The sequence below is a fragment of the Archocentrus centrarchus genome, chromosome 21 (genome assembly GCF_007364275.1).
Source record: "Archocentrus centrarchus isolate MPI-CPG fArcCen1 chromosome 21, fArcCen1, whole genome shotgun sequence".
Classification (NCBI taxonomy): Eukaryota; Metazoa; Chordata; class Actinopteri; order Cichliformes; family Cichlidae; genus Archocentrus; species Archocentrus centrarchus.
In genome coordinates, this window is record NC_044366.1 from 32,749,001 (window position 1) to 32,768,747 (window position 19,747).

The window sequence follows — 19,747 nt, forward strand, 5'->3', positions numbered from 1 at the left end:
CTTATGAAGCTCGGTAGGATGTTACCATGTGCTTGTGGGTCTCTTCAGAGGTGGCTCTGGTAGGTGTTCTTGACAGGATATGACCTCATGTTACCCGTATGCTGAAAACTGTATTTTTATTGTATTTGTATGCAGCGAGGAAAACCAATAATGGATTACCCATATCAAATCTCATAGTGAACAAAATAAAGCTCTGATCTTTAACTGAAACATTCATTTAGTAACTATTAATCCAGCATCACTGGAATATCTATTAGTTTTATTGCATCATGCTTAGATTTTAGAGGAGAGTGTGAAATGCCTTTTGGCTTACCAAACTTCTGAAACTACTGACTTGAGAGCAGAGAGCAATCGTCCCTTTTAGAGGAAAGATGTTTGTTCACTGGAGCTGAACTTGTTTTTTTCTTAGCTTTTTCTCAGACTGCTCAGAGGTACCTAAGTCGATACTCCAGCTCAGTGAATGAGACTTTAAGGGCATTAGTCTTTAATTGTACATTGTAAACTGGACTGACTTTAGACTTTTTCTTGTTTTTCCTTTTGATGGCAAAGTCACTTAGAGTTTAATCGAGTTTTCTGGTGTGTTGGCCTTTCATTTCAGAGGGAAGCTTCTGCCACTCAGACGTCTTCTGTGCCTCCTCAAACTGTCATGTTTCAACAACATCAACTGGTTTCAGTTGGACGAATGACCTCCAAGGTTAGCTGACGAAAGCTAACCATGAATAACAGCCCGTCTGAAATACATAAGTGGACATTATCCACGTCCCACTAAAGGACTTTAGCTCCTGAACAGACAGCCATGTGCAGGCATACGCTCCCTCAGTGTCAGTTCATAAAGGCAATCCTACAAACAAAGAATTTATAAACATCTTTGCTCCTGTGTCTTGAATGTGAGCTTATTTGTAATTTCCACATAATCTGTGATGCAGTTGGAATGTCGGTGAGTGTGGGTGATTTGAAGGAGGGTGAACAAGCAAAAGCAAACTGCCATCCCAGCTTTAAAATAAGAAATACTTCATTTATCCCATATTTGAGAAATTGTCATTATAGCAGTTGAAATGATGATGAAATAAGAAGAAGAAAAAAGAAAACATTATATATGCAGTCAGCCTACTGCTTTTGCAGGAATTAGGAGGGTCAGTAACAGCCAGGTGCTGTTGGTCTGCAGCATTCAGGTGTGCTCTAGTGACACAGTGACACTTCACAGGTGTGGACGGCCCTGCAACAGTCAGAGAAACTGCAAAACCCCCCAAGAGCTACATCTCACACTCCACAGATTCTCCAGCTGGCTCCTAATCTGTCCAGAAGTTGCAGTCAAGCAGTGGGTGTTTACCAGCTGTGGGGTAGTCTAATCCACAGAGTCCACTTTAAGGGGAGAAGAGAAAAATGAGTGAGGGTGTGTGAAGACCAGGCTGTGTGGGAGGGGAGGCAGCACAGGGCTGTGAACTACACTGTTTGGCTCATTTGGTCTTTCCAGCCTCCATTGATTGTCTCCACAGGTTTCATTAAACCCAATGATTTTCTTCAGTCCACTCCACACATCTCTTGAGGCGTTCTGCTCGTGTTTAGCCTCCAACTTCCTCCTGTAGCAGTCTCAGCTTCACCCTTAGGTCCTGCTGCACCCTGAACAGAAACTGGGCCATAATTAAAATCATTGAATTTCCAGTCATTTTTCAACTGGTGGTTCTTGATCCCATCTGTGCCATCCCATTTAAAACAAAAAAAAAAAAAACCTAGAAATGACTTTTCACAGCCAAGGGTTTGCTGAGGAGAGTGGAGTGAAGTGAGGTAAAGACAAAATGTTTGAGAATACACGCTAGCGCACGGCACCAGTGGTGCATCATTTACAGTTTTCTCTTCATTCTGCTTTTTCCTCTTTTCCTCCCTCCGTGGCAGTTATGGGAGTGATTGCTTTTTCAGCAGAGGAACTGCTGTTTTATGTTATTAGGCAAGGTGCCTAAACCAACTCTGTGCAGTGAACTGGACTTAATGATGTGGATCAAAGCAAATAGGAACTGTAACAGTGATAGTGTAAATTAAACCTACGTCTCATCAAATAGCACACGTACTCAGTTACTCGCTACACTGTTTTGTCCCATTGTGCAATACTGGTATTCAAATAACACACCTAATCACTATTGCTCCAACACATATGAAACCGTTACAAATGTATATTCCTCAGAAACATGGTAGGTAATAAGTGCATTTCATTATACTTCATTTTTTCCTCACTCTTATGTGTTAGATGCTCATGTTTGACTGTGTCCCAAACTGCATCGCTGTTTGCTGCAGCAGTAACTGAATTTCCACTCTGGGATCAGTAAAACCAGTCGACGTGTCGGAGCGAGTCTGCCAAAAACAAACAGTGATTTGAAGAATTTCAAAAAGTGGTCTGAGACTCAGCCTTTGATAGGAGCTGTGCCACTTGCTTAAATTAAGTTGGCAAAGGTAAAGTCTGAGACAGGCCCCTCTGCTGGCAACCACTGCCAATCAGAATTATAGTCTTAATTATAATGAACTTGGCCAGACTTCAAAGGCCGTTGTAAAACATTGATGTGACCCTTTGAACTCAGAAAGTGAAACTCACTAATTCCCAGATGCTGTGTGGGGACATTCTGCTGATTCAGGTGAACATTTGTTACACCAACAAATAACTAACAGACTCCAGCAGAGCAATTATTATGATAAATGGTCCAATTATGAGCTTTGATCAAGCCAGAGTCTCAAGGTGAACGTTATATCATCATCCGACGGATATTGCATCTATCTGCTGTACGACACAATGTGAATCTTCCTTTAAAAAAAAAAGAACATAAAATTGTGTAGCATTGGAAAATGTCACACTTTGGTGCCTTGACTGGCAATGCACAGTGAAACAACAGAGGCTGTGTTAATTTTCTACAGTAGAAACCTCTGCTGTCAGAATTGCTTGAAAGATCACTGTGACAACTCTGAACCTGAACTTTAGAATAACCTGTTGTGTTGCTTTTTCTTGTGTTGCTGCTGCTGTAATGATTGGGCTGATTGGATTGTAACTGAGGGCCCCTCAAGTGTTTCTAAACTACACTAATTAGTGGATAAAGAGCAGTAAGTGTTTGTGTGACTGTTTAATGAGTGTGATTAGCTGCTACTCTCTAGTGGTGGGTATTTGTAGTGCAACAACAGAATGAGATCGCCACAACACAAAAGTTGGTTTAGTCACACCGCCCTCTACTGGCAGCTCAAATTCAGTGCATCAGATTTGCATTGAGACACTTTCAGCAATATTTACAGTCTTCCTGAGCAATGTAATGAGTGGAGGTTTTGGTCTATAAATGCTATCAAATTCAAGCTGTCAAAAGGTCTCTGGATTGGTCCAAGCACTTTGTGTTCAAGGTGAAGGGGCACACTTTTTTTTTACAAAAGATGCATTTCATTTTTGGACGGAGTCTTAAAAGCATAGGGGTACTAAAGTAATGCAGTGATAACACAGTCTTTTTGTCAGGGGGAATTTTAAAATCTCTGGTATCAATGTTGTTAACCTTAACAATATAGACCAAAATTCATAAATACAGCACGTTCATGCACGTATAAGACAGTAAACTGAAAACTTGATTTTAACAAACTCTCTTCCTGCACACTGAATTCATTTGCCAAAACAAAAGAGATGAAACACTCAAAGTTAAACATTGCTTTAACTCAGTATAATTGCTATTGTTATTCAGATTTCAAGTTTAAATATCACGTTTATGTGCCCCAGTGATCCTGGAAGCTGTGTTGCTGGGACATTGGTCCCTGGTAGGGTCACCCAAGGCAAACTGATCCTGGTGAGGGGCCAAATAAGAAAAGAAAAATCTCAGTAAACCTATAAAGAAAACACCATGGGGCATAATTACCCTGCCCATAACAGGGTTACTGGGGCCCCACCCTGGAACCAGGGAGAACTCTTGGTGGCCAGGCCTCAGTCCTCCTGTGGGCCCACCACCCGCAGGAGGTGCTATAGGGGTTGGGGGCAATGTAGTTTAGGCAGCAGACAGAGGCAGAGGCTCTGATGGTCCAATCCGCAGTTACTGAAATTAGCTCTTAGAACATGAAATGTTACCATTCTTGGGAAGGAGTCCAAGCTAGTGTGTGAGATGCAGAGATGCCAGCTAGATATAGTCAGGCTCACCTCAACACACAGCTCTTGTGATGAAGACAGAAATTAGTATAAAAGCAAAGCTGTCAGTTTTACTGGTCAGTCTATTTTCCTATCTTTACCTATAGCCATGTGCTCTGGGTAGTGGCAGAAGATGGATGGATGGATGGATGGATTATTCAGATTTTCTATAGACAACGTGTACCGGTTTGAACCTGAAGTCTTTTAGCTACAATAATCATTTATTGAGAATATGATAAAATAATAGCCCTAGTTTAGGTTTAAATAAAATTTCTGTTCCTAAATCTTCCACATTTTACAATTACAATACACAATTTTACCCAAACATTATATGATTATTATTTTGCTGATACTAATACAGGGAAGAGTGGGGTAAAATGAGCCAGGGGGCAAGTTGATCCACAATTAAATTTTATTTACATAGTGCCAAATCACAACAGCCGCTTCAACGTGCTTTATATTGTATGGGAAAGACCCCCTATGAGCGCTTTGTGATGGTGGGAAGGAAAAAACCCTTTTGGGTGGGTGGTGGCTGTAGCTCGGGAGGTAGAGCAGGTCACCCACTGATTGGAAGGTCGGCGGCTTGATTCCTGGCCACTCCAGGCTGCATGCCAATATATACAGTACTTGGGCAAGATAATTAACCCCAAGTTGCTCTCCGATACAAGCATTGGAGTGTGAATGTAAGATAATAAAAGCACTTAGCTTAGTCAATCATGGAAGTGCTTGTATGAATGGGGTAAATGTAAACATGTTGTTTGAGCGCTTTGAGTGCTCAGACAGAGTAGACAAGCATTATATAAGAACTAGTTCATTTACCATTTTAACAGGAAGAAACCTCCAGCAGAACCAGGCTCAGGGAGGGGCAGCCATGCATTGCGACCAGTTGGGGTTGAGGGAAGGGAGACAGGATGAGAGAACCAGAGATTAATAATAACTAATGATTAAATACAGAGAAAGTGAAAATGGGTCAGGGAAGAAGAAACACTCACTGCATCATGGCAAGCCCCCAGCAGCCTAGGCCTATTGCAGCATAACTAAGGGAGGGTTCAGGTTCACCTGATCCAGCCCTAACAATAAACTTTATCAAAAAGTAATGTTTTAAGCCTAATTTTAAAAGTAGAGTCCAAACTGGGAGCTGGAAGAGGGGCCTGAAAGATGGCTGTACTTCCCATTCAATTTTTAAATGTCCTAGGAACCCTTCTGTGGGGTCCATCACCTACTGGAGGTGCTGTAGGGGTCTTAAAGACCTCAAACTACCATATCACCCCAAAAGAGCACTTAGGTCTCAGTCTGAATGTACACTGCAATAGGCCTAGACTGCTGGGAGCTTTGCAAGATGCACTGGGTGTTTATTGTTCACTCACCTCTTTTGTCTCTCTCTATGTGTTTATACACCACTCTGCATCCATCCATCCATCCATCTTCTTCCGCTTATCCTTTTCAGGGTCACGGGGAGGCTGGGGCCTATCCCAGCTGTCATAGGGCAAGAGGCAGGGTACACCCTGTACAGGTCACCAGCCTGTCGCAGGGCTAACACAGAAAGGCGGGCAACCATTCACACTCACATTTACACCTATGGGTGATTTAAAATCACCAGTTAACCTAACACCACTCTGCATTTAATCATTAGTTGTTATTATTCTCTCGCACTCTTTCACAGCATCTCTTTTGTCCTGTCTCCCTCCCCTCATCTCTAACCAGTCACGGCAGATGACTGCCCCTCCCTGAGGAAATTAGGTATTTATGCCTTTCCTGTGGTTTGAATGAATGAATGAATGAATGATACTTTATTGGTCCCACAATGGGGAAATTATAGTTAACAGCTCTAATTTATGTGTGTCATCTGGCTTCATGGATAGATAATGCTGGGTATCATCTGCATAGCAATGAATGCAATGCTATGCCTTTTAAAGATACTGCCTAAGAGACGCATGTACAGTGTAAATATAATAGGTCCTAGCACAGAACCTTGTGGAACTCCATAATTAACCTTAGTGTGCATCTGTAATCTTCACTAATGCTGTTTCTGTACTGTGATGAATTCTGAAACTCTTCAAATAAACCATTCAGATGATCAGTTAGCTGTTTTACAACTACTCTTTCTTATTATTTTTTGTTGGCTTTTTGCAGCTTTATTTTACAGTTTGCAGTGTAGAGTCAGGATAGCAGGAGGAGAGAGATGGGGAAGACACGCAGTAAATGGCCACAGGTCGTGACGTGAACCTGTGCCGTCTGCACCGCCACGTGGCGTACGTGGGTGCCTGCTCAGCCACTGAGCCACCCTGACGCCCAACAACTACTCTTTCAAGAATTTTTGAATGAAGATTAGATCATCTTTGAAACATGGTATGACAAACAGACTTAATTTTTTATTCAGCATGGCCCAGAACAAATGAGTCAGAGCCCATAAACTCTACAGGACAGTGTTTGCACAGGTTGAGCCAGAATTGTATTTTCCTATAGACTTCTATTAGAAGCCTGAGCTTTTGTCTCACAGGGATTACTTGTACACATACAATTTGAAGTACAGACACTATGGAATGAGCTTTAGTTTTGGGGGTGGTGTTTTCTGTTTGTTTGTTTGTTTGTTTTGGGGGGGCAGGTAGTTACTGCAATTTTATAAAGACGGTTTGGACCAAAATTACATTCCTTTGGAAGTTCTACACAGTAAAAGTCGATGCCAGCAGGACAGATGCAGGTTTTGCCTTTGTAGGACAGTAAAGTTCAGCTGTTCTTATTAACCACCAAATATAAACAAGACAGAATAAAATCGCAGCACAGGATTGGAGTTGTGAATGTTTAATACAATAATACAGAAAACAGCTGTACAGTATACAGTGCACATTCACACACTTTCTCTCACACAAACACACACTCAAAATCTCACCCATACACACAGAGCCAAAGAGCACACAATAACTATAGCACACATTGCATTAACAAACACAGAGCTCACAGGATCTAAAGAGCTTTGACCTTCGGCCATTTTGGCTCCACCCTTCGGGTCATTGGCCATTGCTATAGAAACTGGTGTTTCCTTTGTCATCATGGTGATTCTATGGCACTGTTCTTTATTCACAGCCAGGAGTGACAGTAGCCGAGTACAGAAACAACAAAAGCTGCCTGAACTCTGGGCTCCTGTTGATTTAAAGGTAAATTTTACTTATTTACTCATGATCGCACTTCCTTAGACTCACTGTCATTTGTCTGGTTCCATCAGAGTGCTCGTCTCCACAGTCTCTACAATGATAGAGAGTACAGTGTTATGCTATCCTATGGGTATACTGGCCCAACGTACAGTAAGATGGCCCATGTCATAAAAAAATGGTCACATGTAAACATGTAAAGAAATCCACACCAATTCACTGCTGCTGCTCTGCTCTCTGCACATTCAAACTGCCAGTGTCTTTTTCCACCCATTTCCAGTCATGGAAAGGAAAAAGCCAGCTGAATTTTCAAATTTTCAAGTGAAACAGAGTCTTTAGTCAGGGTTTAGACCCAGATTTGAATCCACCATTTATTACAGTAGTCATAATGCAGAACTGTGGATGTCTGCTGGACTCCAATCAGTTGGGGGAGGATTAATTATTACATTTGACCTACAGATGAGTTCTGAGTTCTAGTTTGGAGTTAGTAAAATACTTGGTTAAACCTTTAACAATACTAGGGCCTGTATCTGGGCCCAAAATAATGTCCCAAAAAAAAAATCCAGGATTGTAAAGGGTTAAGCTCAGCAGCCAGCAAATCCTTTATTCAGTTATGTTTAGTTATCAAACGTAGCTTCTCACCTTGGAGCTAGCTTTCTCAGATAAAGCTTTCCCCTAACTCTCCATCTTCTACCTGACCAGTAAACATTTAAAGTAATTAAATAAACAAATTCAACAAGATTCATGTCAGTTAAAACGCAAAATTCTTGACTCTCAGATCAAAAGTGGGAAAGAATTAATATAATACATGCTGATTGAATTAGAGATGCATGATAATGCACAATTAATCCCTGTTTCCACATAGTGTATTTTTAATGTTAAATTAGAATGTGTATAAATATATACCGTCGAATATGTTAAAGCAGGAACATGTGATATTTTAGATTATTTGAGTGCTCAGCAGCAGCTCGAGACAGCTGTCAAACCATATTCTGTGATCTGTGAGATCTGAGAACTGCAGCAGAGCAGCAACTAGGTCACCTCCAGGTAATGTTCAGTGCATGCAAACAGCAACGGATTTAATAAAAATTCACTGAATGATAAAATGCATTAAATATCATTTTCACTACTTTCTGGAACCATAGTAGCCAACAACAGAAAAAGTCAGGGTGGGGTCAACAAATATCACAGAGCTATAATTCAGATTTGATAAGTAAATTCAAACCTTGATTCAGATGCTCCTGAATCTGATCACACACCACTAACAGTGTAAACAAACTTTAGCCAAATGGCTATGGTTGTTTTGCTTCGCTATGTCAGCCACTAAGCTAGCTAGGATAATTTTATGGTTTTTATAGTAAAACTGATTTTGAAACCTTATATTTGTTAGAACCTAAGACAGAGGTTATAACAGAAATTTGAGAACATGTGTTTTTATAGATTAGTTTTCACTGTGTATTTAAAAAGCATTATCACTGACACTAACATCTTCCTGTCCCTATTGTAAGTTAGTAGTTAGGACAAGTGTTATGGTGCAACCAGGATTGCAAATATTCTGGCCTGTAGTGGCATCCTTTTAGGTTAAATTTTCACCTGGTGCTAGACCAAAGCCTAAAGATCCCAATCCACTGAATAACTATTACATTTTGCCCAAAACCAGGTATCCAAATTGTTTTGCCCCCCAAAATGGCCCAAGTCCAGCAGGCCAGAAGAAAAAACTTGTATGGTATGAATAATCTCAACATAGTCAGTTATACCAGCAGTCAGTCGGCTCAATTCAGCTTGCTACTTAGGCGCTGTGATTAACAACTGCTGCAGCATCATCCAACATTTTGTTTGACATAAATTGAAGTGATAAATTGGCGTATGAACAGAGAACAGAGCAGCAATCACTCTTCACACTCATATTATAAGAGGTTTATAACATCACACCTGTTGCTGTGCTCAGCTGCATTAACAAAACCTTGACAACTGCTTCTTAACAGCTCCATTCGTCATTAGTCCTAATAACAGACTGCCTGCCTTCTCCCTGAATGGGGATTTTTCAGCCACTCCGCACTCTTTGGTTTTCACCTACCTGCCTGCCTTTGTTTTTATTTAAATGATGACATCTATTTCACAGACAGCATTCCTCTGAATCTCTAATAAAAATCACAAAACACTGTCACCACTGTGAATGGGCCATGAGGCTGCTAAGAAGCTGTTATCTAATGAACGTTTTCACTCTGAATGTGATATTTTCATGATCAGTTGTTAAAAAAAGAAAAGGTCTGGTGGCCATTTTCAAGTCACTGAAGGACCACTTAGTCAGCTGCTGTGTTTAAACAGAGAGTGTGAACTCTCATTGTCACTGCACGGCGACACCCTGTTGCCAGGGTCATCTGCCACAGTAAGATACAGTGGGAAGTTTGGCAGAGTGCTGTCAGACGTTTTCAGGCACTTCATCATCGTTGTCCCCTTTCTCCTCCTCTGGGCCCTCTCCTGTAAAGGTGACCACAGCTAAAGGTGAGACTGAGGGATAAAATTCAGTAGATGTTTGCACATGATCTGAAGTTCATACCATTGCAGGTCAGGTGATCTGCAGGCATGTGGTCAGGTGACTCTTCATGTGATTCACCTGGAGGGGAGCCATCAGAGTTCTGTGGCTGATCAGCAGTGGGTCCATCAGGGATGCTGCGGCTAGTTGAGGCATGTGACTGGAGCCCCCCACTTTCTTTTTCTTCTTGCTCCTTATTGGCCAGCTCTGTTCACGATAGGGACACACAGGAATATGTAAGTAAGAGCTGCAATGATCAGTCTGTTACCGGCAGCTGTTTGGATAACCACTCCTTAACATTTAAATCAATTTTCAACTGAAAATAAATGGTTTCATCACATTGAGGGATCTTTTTCAAGCCTGGGTCTTCTAGAACAGTGGTCCCCAACCCCCGGGCCGCAGACCGGTACCAATCCGTGGGTCATTTGGTACCGGTCCGCGGCCCACAATTAAAGAATAAATAACTTACATTATTTCCATTTTACTTATTATCTGAGTCTGAACGCTGTTTTATTTTGAAAAATGGTGGATTCTCTCCATTACATAAGTCCATGACTCCCTCTTGACATGTCAAGATGCTCATCTCGATCACGTGATACGTCACCACTAAAATTAAACCCACAACCTTCACTGGTTCCCGTGCCTGTCTAACAAAATAGGGTGGTTGACCTACATAATGCCTGTTTAAATATTTGAGTGCTCAATAAGAGTAGAAAAGTGCCATATAAGAACTAGTCCATTTACCATTTATATTTAGCAACACCGGGGGATAGTAGTGAGACTGACCCAGTCAAGTCAAGTCGACACTCTCCAGCACTCGACACCACGGCTCTGCAGCCACTCTCCATGTGAAATCAAAGCTTGTGTGCTGGCTGATAGTGAGGCCGAACCCAGCCAACCCGCAAGCTAGCAAAAATGAGTTGCAGAGTAACAAGCTCAGGGCTCACACTGATTCAGCGTTATGGTGAGTTGTATTTTTCATGTGCTTTATATGGTAAAAATCACCTAAGTCAAAGTCACACAAATCGGATTTTCGCTAAAATCGGATGGCTTCTGCAGGTCCTGATTTTTTCCTGATGTTAATTCCAATAAAATCATCATCTAAATCAGTTGGATTTTTGCCTACCTCAGATGAAAACTCTGGTCTCCTTGTAATACATTTCCAATTAAATGTGATCGCATAAGTCGGATGAGTTTAGTGCTAAGGCCCTCCTCAGCTCCCATCCGCCCATTTCCATGTATCAGCTTGTTCATGCACAACTACACACACTAACAACACCTGGAGATCGCTTTAGTGTCTTTATCAGTTCATTTCACTGGAGACAATCCTGGCAAGCGCAGGAGACAAGCGCAAGCTACAAACCCGAACTTACGAGCAAAAATATGAGATTATAAAATTTACGGAAGCAAATCTAGAGATGAAGCAGAAGCTGTTGCAGCGAAATTCGATATTAGACCGATTCGATATTAGCTGGAGAGGTCAGCCACCCTTTGGAGGAAGCTCGTTTCTGACCAGTAACCGTCATGAGTGAGAGATCAGGGGAACAGTTTACCCTGCCTGGGATAGGGTTACCAATGCTCAAACTTGGAGAGGGTACTCGAGAGAGGGGGCCTGGTGGCCGGGCCCCATAGACTTAATTTATTCTGCTCAAGTCAACAAGGCAAACGTAAGTTATCGGGAAAAAAAACTATACATAGTTTTTGTTGGGATGTTTATCAGCTATACAGCCATTACATTTGTTTTTGTCCTGCAAATTATAGCAGTCTACAGCTGAGTGTGTAAAACAAGCACAGCAAGGCTAAAAGCATAAAGATGGTAGCTTATAATAAATAAGAGTACAATTTTCTTTGACAGCACAATTTCAAAAGCACATTTTGTCAAATGGCAGACAAACATTATTTTCTCCCAAGAGAAAATAAGGTACTGCTCTGTTACATTCAAAAACATCTCTTTAAGTTTTTGAGAAATCTGTTAAATGTTTTGTGCTATAATAGTCCATCACAAGTTCAGAAGTGCAAGACAAATTGAACAATAATATACCAAAGGAAGCAGACATTTGGGTGGAGGAACTGATTTTGAGTTTCCTGAACATTTGTCTGTGTGTGTGTGTGTGTGTGTGTGTGTGTGTGTGTGTGTGTGTGTGTGTGTGTGTGTGTGTGTGTGTGTGTGTGTGTGTGTGTGTGTGTGTGTGTGTGTGTGTATACCATGCACAGACAGCTCTTTCCATCTGTCCTTGTTGCTGGCAATGACACCAGAAAGGTGCAATCTCAGTGCCGGCAGATCAATAGCTGTCAGAGAAAAGTCCATCTGTCCATCATCACTGTTCCCATGGCGAACACTACTGTGCCTCTGGACCGACTCCACAGTAACTGAACCACTTCCTGTTAGACTGAAAGAGAGGTGTAAAGAAATGGGAGGAGCTGCTTATTCCAGAGGTGTTTTTACCTGTTGGATATATTAAGGAAAACTCGATATTGAACTGACTGAGTGGAACCTGGTGAAACCATGGCTATATGAGAAACCTACTATATATGCGAAAAGGTAAAAGTTATTTGGTTTAAGGTTATACAGAAACAAGACAATATTAAAGCTGTGAGCAGTGATGACCAAGTCCTTTCAACTTCACACAGATCGAGGTAATGCTGTACTCAAGGCATTTCCTGTGGGCACCTGCATGACTTACTGGCTGTAGAGAACACCCATTATTATTTCTGCCATGCTGCTGTACATCATGCTCGGTTTGAGAGTGCATGTCATTCAGCCTACTCTTCCCCCACTTTCCTGCCAACTCTCTGTACTATCCTGTCTAATAAAGGCTAAAATGCCAACAATAAGTCAGAGCTATACCCTGTGCTTATATTCAGATAAATGCTGCAAAAGTGATTGGACAGGGGTTCACAGTGCAAATGGAGAATGACCCAAAGCATACTGCAAAATTAACACAAGAGTTTCTGGCCTATGACCAGACATAGTATTATTTACAGGCCTTATATTTAAAATAATTCTATGTAGTGCTGTGAAAAACTAAGAACACCCAGTGATTCAAGAGTACAGTATGTAGAACCAGCTTCTGCAGCAATACCTTGAAGTAATCATTTCCTCTATGACTTTATCGGACTCTCACATTGTTGTGGAGGAATTTGGGCCTACTCTACTTTGCAACATTGCTTCAGTTCATTGAGGTTTGTGAGCATCCATTGATGCAACTCTTAAGGTCCCACCACAGCATTGCCATCAGGTTAAGGTCTGGACTTTGACTGGCCCATTGCAACACCTTATATTTTTCTTTTTTAGCTATTGTTATAAATTAAGAGTTTCAACTCTTATCCAGTCTTATTTTTCTCACTGTGTTTCTCATCTTTTGTTGTGGTTATTCATTAAATAGTGTTGAGGTTGAAAACCTTATGTCTAATATGCATATTGACTCTGTCAGTGTTTGGAACTACTTCACCTACAGCAGTAATACTAGCAGTACCTGGACCTCCTGTTTCCAGTCTCTCTGGCCTTCCTGTCCTCTTCTATTAGAGGACCAATCACCTTCTCTGTCGTGTCAATCAGTACGCTGAAGGTTGGCTCCACAATGAAGTCTATAAAACCTGAATCCCAAGAGAAACGGTAAGACAATAGAAGAATAGAGAAGGAAAGATATGGCAAGCACAGGCATAAAGATAATATTACTAATAACAACTTGAAATTAGTTCATTTTCTTCTTAAAATGTAAGTCCTTCCTCATTGTGACTCTTACCTATCTGTGACTGGGCAATCATGGTAGCTTTACGGTCACAGAGAGGAGAAAACGGGAGCCCAAGTTCCACCTCTTTATCTCCCTGGAAACAATACAGACACTGAGACAGTATATATACAGTATATAACACTGTGCCTTCGAGTACTCAAATTAAATATCTAGGATTTGCATTCAGTTTTTACTTTAGTCTGACGCAACAAAATGCACAAAAAAAAACATCCTGATCATTGAATTTGGTTGGAAACCAGCTAAAATAACTTCATTATTAGAACATGAGTCCCATGTCGAAGATAACACAAAAATGTAGGCTTTCTCTTGCTGATACAGGTTGATTGGAATTCCTTGGGTGGGCTCAGAAAGATTAAAACCTCAGAACAGTAATGCAGCTAGCTTAGATTTAGCAAACATGCTAAATCTAATACAGATTTATTATCTTGACTTTGGAAAGACTAAAGCTACGTCCACAAAGGAAGTGATTTGTACCAACGAGGTGACCAGAGACCAAAGGAAGACATTTGGCAACTTCAGAGGACTACAGGCAAAAAAATGCAGCTAGTAATGCAAAGTGGGCGGGTCCAACTTCAAGGAAAGCAACTCCAGCAACTACCAATGAGGGTGCAGAATTGGCAGCTTAGTTAGAGGGTTACATAGCCAACCAGAGCAGAGAATCTTTACTATCAACTCACCATTAGCTTCAAAGCAGTGAAGCGCTCCCTGTATGGATACATCTCAACATCCAACCATGAATTCATAGAATTTGTCTTTCAGACCCTTTTGCATCATTTTTTTACCCAAGCTGATAACATAGCGTGTTGCTGTCACATAGGGTAGCCCACAACTACCCTGTTTTTTTTCTTAATATTTTAGGAGTCAGGTGAAATTGATTTACTGGAAATTCTGGAAACAGGAATTTTGCAATGGGCATTACAAAGAGTATCACAACTCCGTGGAGAGTATGTAGAGAAATAATAGTAGTTAAGGGTTTAGCACTTTTTATACAGTAAACAGTCACTGACAATGCCTCTGTTACACTGCTTTTTAGTATTTGTTGTTTTATGAAGGATTATTCTGTGCCTTGACTTGAGAGTTGATTTTAGGGAAGTCATTGTGGTAAAAACCCCCACTGACAGATGTTTGTACCTGTCTAAAAAACTCCTCCATCAGACTGTGGGTCCAGCGGTAGTGCAGTGGCCAGGCTTTGGCTGGATGACTGATGTCTGCAGCATGAAGCATCAGAGACAAAACCTTCACTTTGTCTATACTGGAAAGAGACAACAAAATAATTTCATTAAGGTCAGTCGTTCAAAATTAAACTGCATTGCCTTGAACAAAAACACTGAGTAGCTTCTTTTTTAGCCTATAAAATATCACCTAAAGACTGAATTGTGTAGGAGAGAAACTGCCCTGCTGCAGTATCCCATATGTTATGTGAATAGCGGTGTTCCTTTTGTATTTTGATCATATTGTGCAGACTGTACAGTTCTCCTGCTGCTTCAGCTACAAAAGCAGAACCAGCATGTTGACAGGCTGATGACAGCGTCTTCCCCCAAAATCCATCCAAGCGTGAGCTGAGAAGCACGACAGCTGCCAACACCCCCCCCATACACACTCAGACACACTTACACAGATACACATGCACACACCTCCGCAGGTCCAGCAGGACTGACAAACATAGAGAGGCTACTGGACTCTGGTACTATTCCTGTGATAGCTCCTACAGGGACGCACAGGGCAATCTGGTCCAGCAGCCTGCAGGAGCTTATGTTGGGCCTTTTCACCACACTCCCACTGATGATCTGGTCGTCTCTGTCAGATAGACCAGCCTCGCACAGTCTGCCGGAAAATCTTTCATGAAACTGCAGAGAAATCTAATTTTAAATGTTTGAGTGGGAAAAGTCATTTTTGTGTGAAGCATGAAACGTAATCTTAGTTCAGGCTGTCGGTAAGTAAATATTAGACTTTTGACATGAAATGGAAGCATTTACAAAAGAAAGACAGAAAAACATGTTTTCACTCAAACCCTTTTATTGACTTTGAAGTTTTAGAAGGTTCAGGGCTGTTGCAGCCATAAGCTATATAGAAAACACAGACAGTTTCTGGGTCTAAAAAATGAAATCAACGAGGACCTACCTAAAGCTGCATGTACACTGGAAACAATGCCACGACCAGAGACCATAGAAATCGGATGACAACCTCAATGGACTGCGGACAAAATAAGCGCCGGCAATGGGAAGTGGGCTGAACCGTACATAAACCTTTCTCTACACCTCTACAGGCGAGCCACTGTAGTGACCACCAGAGTGAAGAATATCGTTAACATATCACCTGGTAGTAAATACATTAGAAGGCTACCTCAGCAACCGGAACCTGGAATGTGTTGCAAGCAACTCTCAGCTTCAAAGCGATGCACAACGAGCAAATTGCTTCTAGTGTGTACACAGCTTTACTTGTATTCTTTCTAATGGCCAGCACGGGGCAGCAACTCTGGTCACAAAAAGAAGTCTATAAGGAAAAGATGAGTTTTCCCATAGACTTGATCATTCCGTGGTCTCTGTTTGATAGTTTATCACCATATTTAATACAACATGATGCTCACTTTGTAAAATATGAACCTCAGGAGAGTTGAAAAGGGGGATAAAGCATTCATTTGGGGTGTGACTTCCCAGTGACTGACTGGGACAAGATGCTAGAGCATGAGCACGCAGTATTCCTTGGTTACTATTCTTAGATTGAGGCCTCGAGATAGGACTTCACTAACAAATGGGTGTCATGATGGTTGGCACATCTAAGCAGTCTATGGCCGTGTGCTAAACCAGGAACTAATTTTAGTCTATCACTTATATCATTGACAGCACCACCTTAAACATAATTAGCTGCTACATCTGTTAGAGTTTTAGCTTTCACAGCTGAAAGGTGAATGGTATTGTGAGCTTTCCTCCACCAAACCTAAGCCAACAAATAAATGAAATCACTAGTAGAATTATGTTCTACTTGTGTAGCATCTAAAAGAAACTGTTACAGTCAGAGGTCACTGGTCATGGTTTCAGTACTGACCTGTGTGTCTGTGTTAGGGTGTTCCGCATGGTCTTGATTTGCTGGAAGTGACAGGACATGTCTGTTGACATCACCATCTCTATCACCAGAGACCTCAGCTCCCTGTGGGAACAAAAAAAACAAACCACATCCAATCATCACCGATCAGTCCCCATCAAAGAGCCCACACCTCTGGAAGTGCACGTTTGTCAACTTGACAATGGTCACATTGGGGGGATGTTGTGGGCATTCAATTTCTCTTGGGGGCAAAAAAGGAAAGTCAGGTAAATCATTTTTAGGATAAAGACTTGGTTTAAAGTCAGGCTTAAAACTCTAAGAAATGTAAGTGACATATCATAAAGTCTTATAAAGTGATGGAAACAAAATTGTGTGTGGTCGTGTGTATCATGCCAGGTGGGGACACTAACCAGACTGCACACTAATCCATGGACACATGGATCAATATGTCAATGAAAACAGGGGCAAAACTGAGTGTTTCTTCAGTTTTACATCTGTTTCTGAAAACAAAGTAGGCAGCCTGCAAGACAGCTTTACAGAAAACACTCAAACCAAGGAAGCAAGTTTAAATAATTTTCATCCAGATGGTTTGAAGTGCCTTTGGGGGATTCTGTAAATATCAGGGGTTTTTTTTAAAACAGCCCTTTAATTTTCTTTTAGAGTTCTGTAAATCCACATGAGGGACACAAAGTGGAGCTTTGTATTTAGTTGTGATGTCAAAGCTTAGGGTAAGGTAATTCATGGAAGCACAAACAGTAAGGAAGGGCAGTAAGGGCAAACCTCCAGTCATCCCTGTTCAGGTTGACCAGGATGTTCATGTCTTCTTCGGCCATCAGCCTGTAGGCAGCGCTGACATGATAGTTCTCCAGCACTGACCTGTCATTGTACAGAATGGCCACTTCCGACCTGTCAGACAAACAGACGAGACATCCAGTCAGATATCTTCAGCAGTTTGCGATGAATCCTACTGAGTTATTTCCTAGCGCCTCCTTCAAGCTGACACTGCGCTTTTTAATCCAGTGTCTGGAAACCTATTGGCTGAATTGACAAAAAGAAGATTCTGATCTGATATTGTTAATCATGTAAGAAAGAGAACTGTTTCATGAGTTTTTAAAGATAAGTCCAATTAATATATGATCTAGTAGGTGATAAATTCAATTCAATTCATTTATATAGCTCCAAATCACAATAACTGTGGGCTCAGACACTTTATATTGTATATTGTATGGTAAAGGCCCTACAATGTCAGAACCCAACAAACAGACGACCTGCACAAAGCAAACAGTGCTATAAATGCAAAGATACAATCATTTTGACACCAGTACCAATACTCTAAATAGGACTTTGAATCTCTACGTCATTCTTTTGACTTTGTGTTTAGCATTAAAAATCAAATCCAGCTACATTACCTGGTGTGGATGTGGAAGTTGTTGGTGGTTCCTGTGTGTTCAAAGTCGTGAATTGCTGCAGCAAAAACCATTGCAAGAATCTCCAGCTCGCTCAGCCAGTGCTGCACACATGTACAGACAGCAAGACACAGTTACACTACTAGACTGTGAGAAAATCATGTCCCTATATGTGTTTTTGCAAATATACTTCTGTCTTTGTGAGGGCTAATTTAAGTTTTAGACATCCAGGGTGAGAAATCTTTTGGAAAATGAGGACATGTTGCACAGTCCTCGCTTTGGGCCAGACCTTATAAAGGCTGTTTGAGGATTCAGCTTAAGGATCGGGGTTAGGTTTACAGTAGTGTAAAGGGATGCCAGAGATTGCCCACAAAGACTAAAAAACATGAACACGTGTGTGTGTGTGTGTTACCATCAGTCCAGTGTGTAGCATCAGGAAGTGGGCTGTCTGAGTGACGTCAGCTGCGTGGATAAGGTTGTGGTAGGGGTTCTTGTGTTTGCTGTAGCCGTTCTCGAGTGCTTCAACAAACTGCACCAGAGCCTGCACTGGGATCTGAACACACAACTGTAAGGTAGTACAGGTACTAAAGGTACTGTGAGTAGTACTGTAAAGATGCTCAGAGATCGAGTAGCTTAGCTGTCACTAACATTTTACCATAGATCATTGGTGAGATTGTTGTAAAGTGAGAGAATCTGTTTGTCCTTTCAAAGAAAAGTCCTCCGACTACGTTCCTGAACCGACAACAGTCCAAAATCTCATAAAAGTGTAACAGGATGCATTAAAATGTCTCCAGAAACTGCATACTCTGAGCGGTTTGGTCTGCTCACCTAGTAGTTTTAGCTCACTTTACCCCAATATTAGGCCCCACTCACCACCAGATTCAAGCAACATTAAACTGCATGTACCCTGAACCTGTTGATGAGGTCATAGCGGGTCAGCAGGTCGTAGACTAGGAACTTGAGGGCATGGTCTCCGGTGGCCTCGTGGAAGGCAAAAACATCGAAGGACCACTGATCCACCTCCTGCAGAACATATCAACAAATACCATCTCATACGGGACAGTCGAGTGTAATTACAGTGTGACATAAAGCTGATGAGTCCGATAGTGAAGTGAAGACTTCTGCCAGTAGAGGGCGGTGTCCTGATAATGTTTGATCAAACAGGAAGGAGGTGAAACTGAAATTAATGATTATATTTAATAACACAACTACATTGGAAGGCTCTCATTGGGTCATGTGTTTTATATCATGAGAGAAGCGTAGAGAAGAATAATTACATTTTTTTTCTAAGTTTGTAGACAACAGGAAGTGCAGAGGAGGGAACATACAAAGCACACACTCCTAAATTTATATTGTCCAATAAGAAAACCTCCTGCCTTTCTCTGCTGCTCTCATTCATTATTTATCTGCTCCTTTCCTTCTCTGATTCATTTTTACGTCAGTATTTCATTTCCATGCTTTCCTTTATCCTTTATTCTTCTTTCCATTATCGCCTTCACTTCCAAGCTCTTCTCCTCTTCTTCCTCCTTTCAGTCACTCTTTTCTTTCTTTCACTCTTCTTTATCTTATGTTATTTTTCCACTTCAACAGACAGGCAACCTGTCCACAGTCTAACCTGCATTTTGTCCTAAGACAGCTGGGAGCAAGGATCCAATCCCACCTTTCCTCTTTCGATCTGCACCTTTCCTTGTGCTTCACCTCACACCCTTCCCTAATTCCTCTTT

At 41.4% G+C, this 19,747-nt stretch overlaps 1 protein-coding gene across 1 annotated transcript in view; it reads right to left on the reverse strand.

The window, feature by feature from the left end:
* Nucleotides 1-8,570: 8,570 nt before the first annotated feature.
* Nucleotides 8,571-19,747, reverse strand: part of LOC115800843 (phosphodiesterase 1A, calmodulin-dependent) — a 40,618-nt gene continuing 29,441 nt past the window's right edge. Inside the window, exons 6-16 of the mRNA XM_030758407.1 lie at nt 18,930-19,046; nt 18,436-18,576; nt 18,027-18,127; nt 17,398-17,523; nt 16,621-16,722; nt 14,707-14,827; nt 13,567-13,648; nt 13,297-13,417; nt 12,026-12,210; nt 9,845-10,027; nt 8,571-9,765 (exon numbers count right to left, since the gene is read on the reverse strand). Of these exons, the coding sequence (XP_030614267.1) occupies nt 9,707-9,765; nt 9,845-10,027; nt 12,026-12,210; nt 13,297-13,417; nt 13,567-13,648; nt 14,707-14,827; nt 16,621-16,722; nt 17,398-17,523; nt 18,027-18,127; nt 18,436-18,576; nt 18,930-19,046 (1,338 nt within the window). The 3' untranslated portion in view covers nt 8,571-9,706. The remainder of the gene's footprint in view (nt 9,766-9,844; nt 10,028-12,025; nt 12,211-13,296; nt 13,418-13,566; nt 13,649-14,706; nt 14,828-16,620; nt 16,723-17,397; nt 17,524-18,026; nt 18,128-18,435; nt 18,577-18,929; nt 19,047-19,747) is intronic.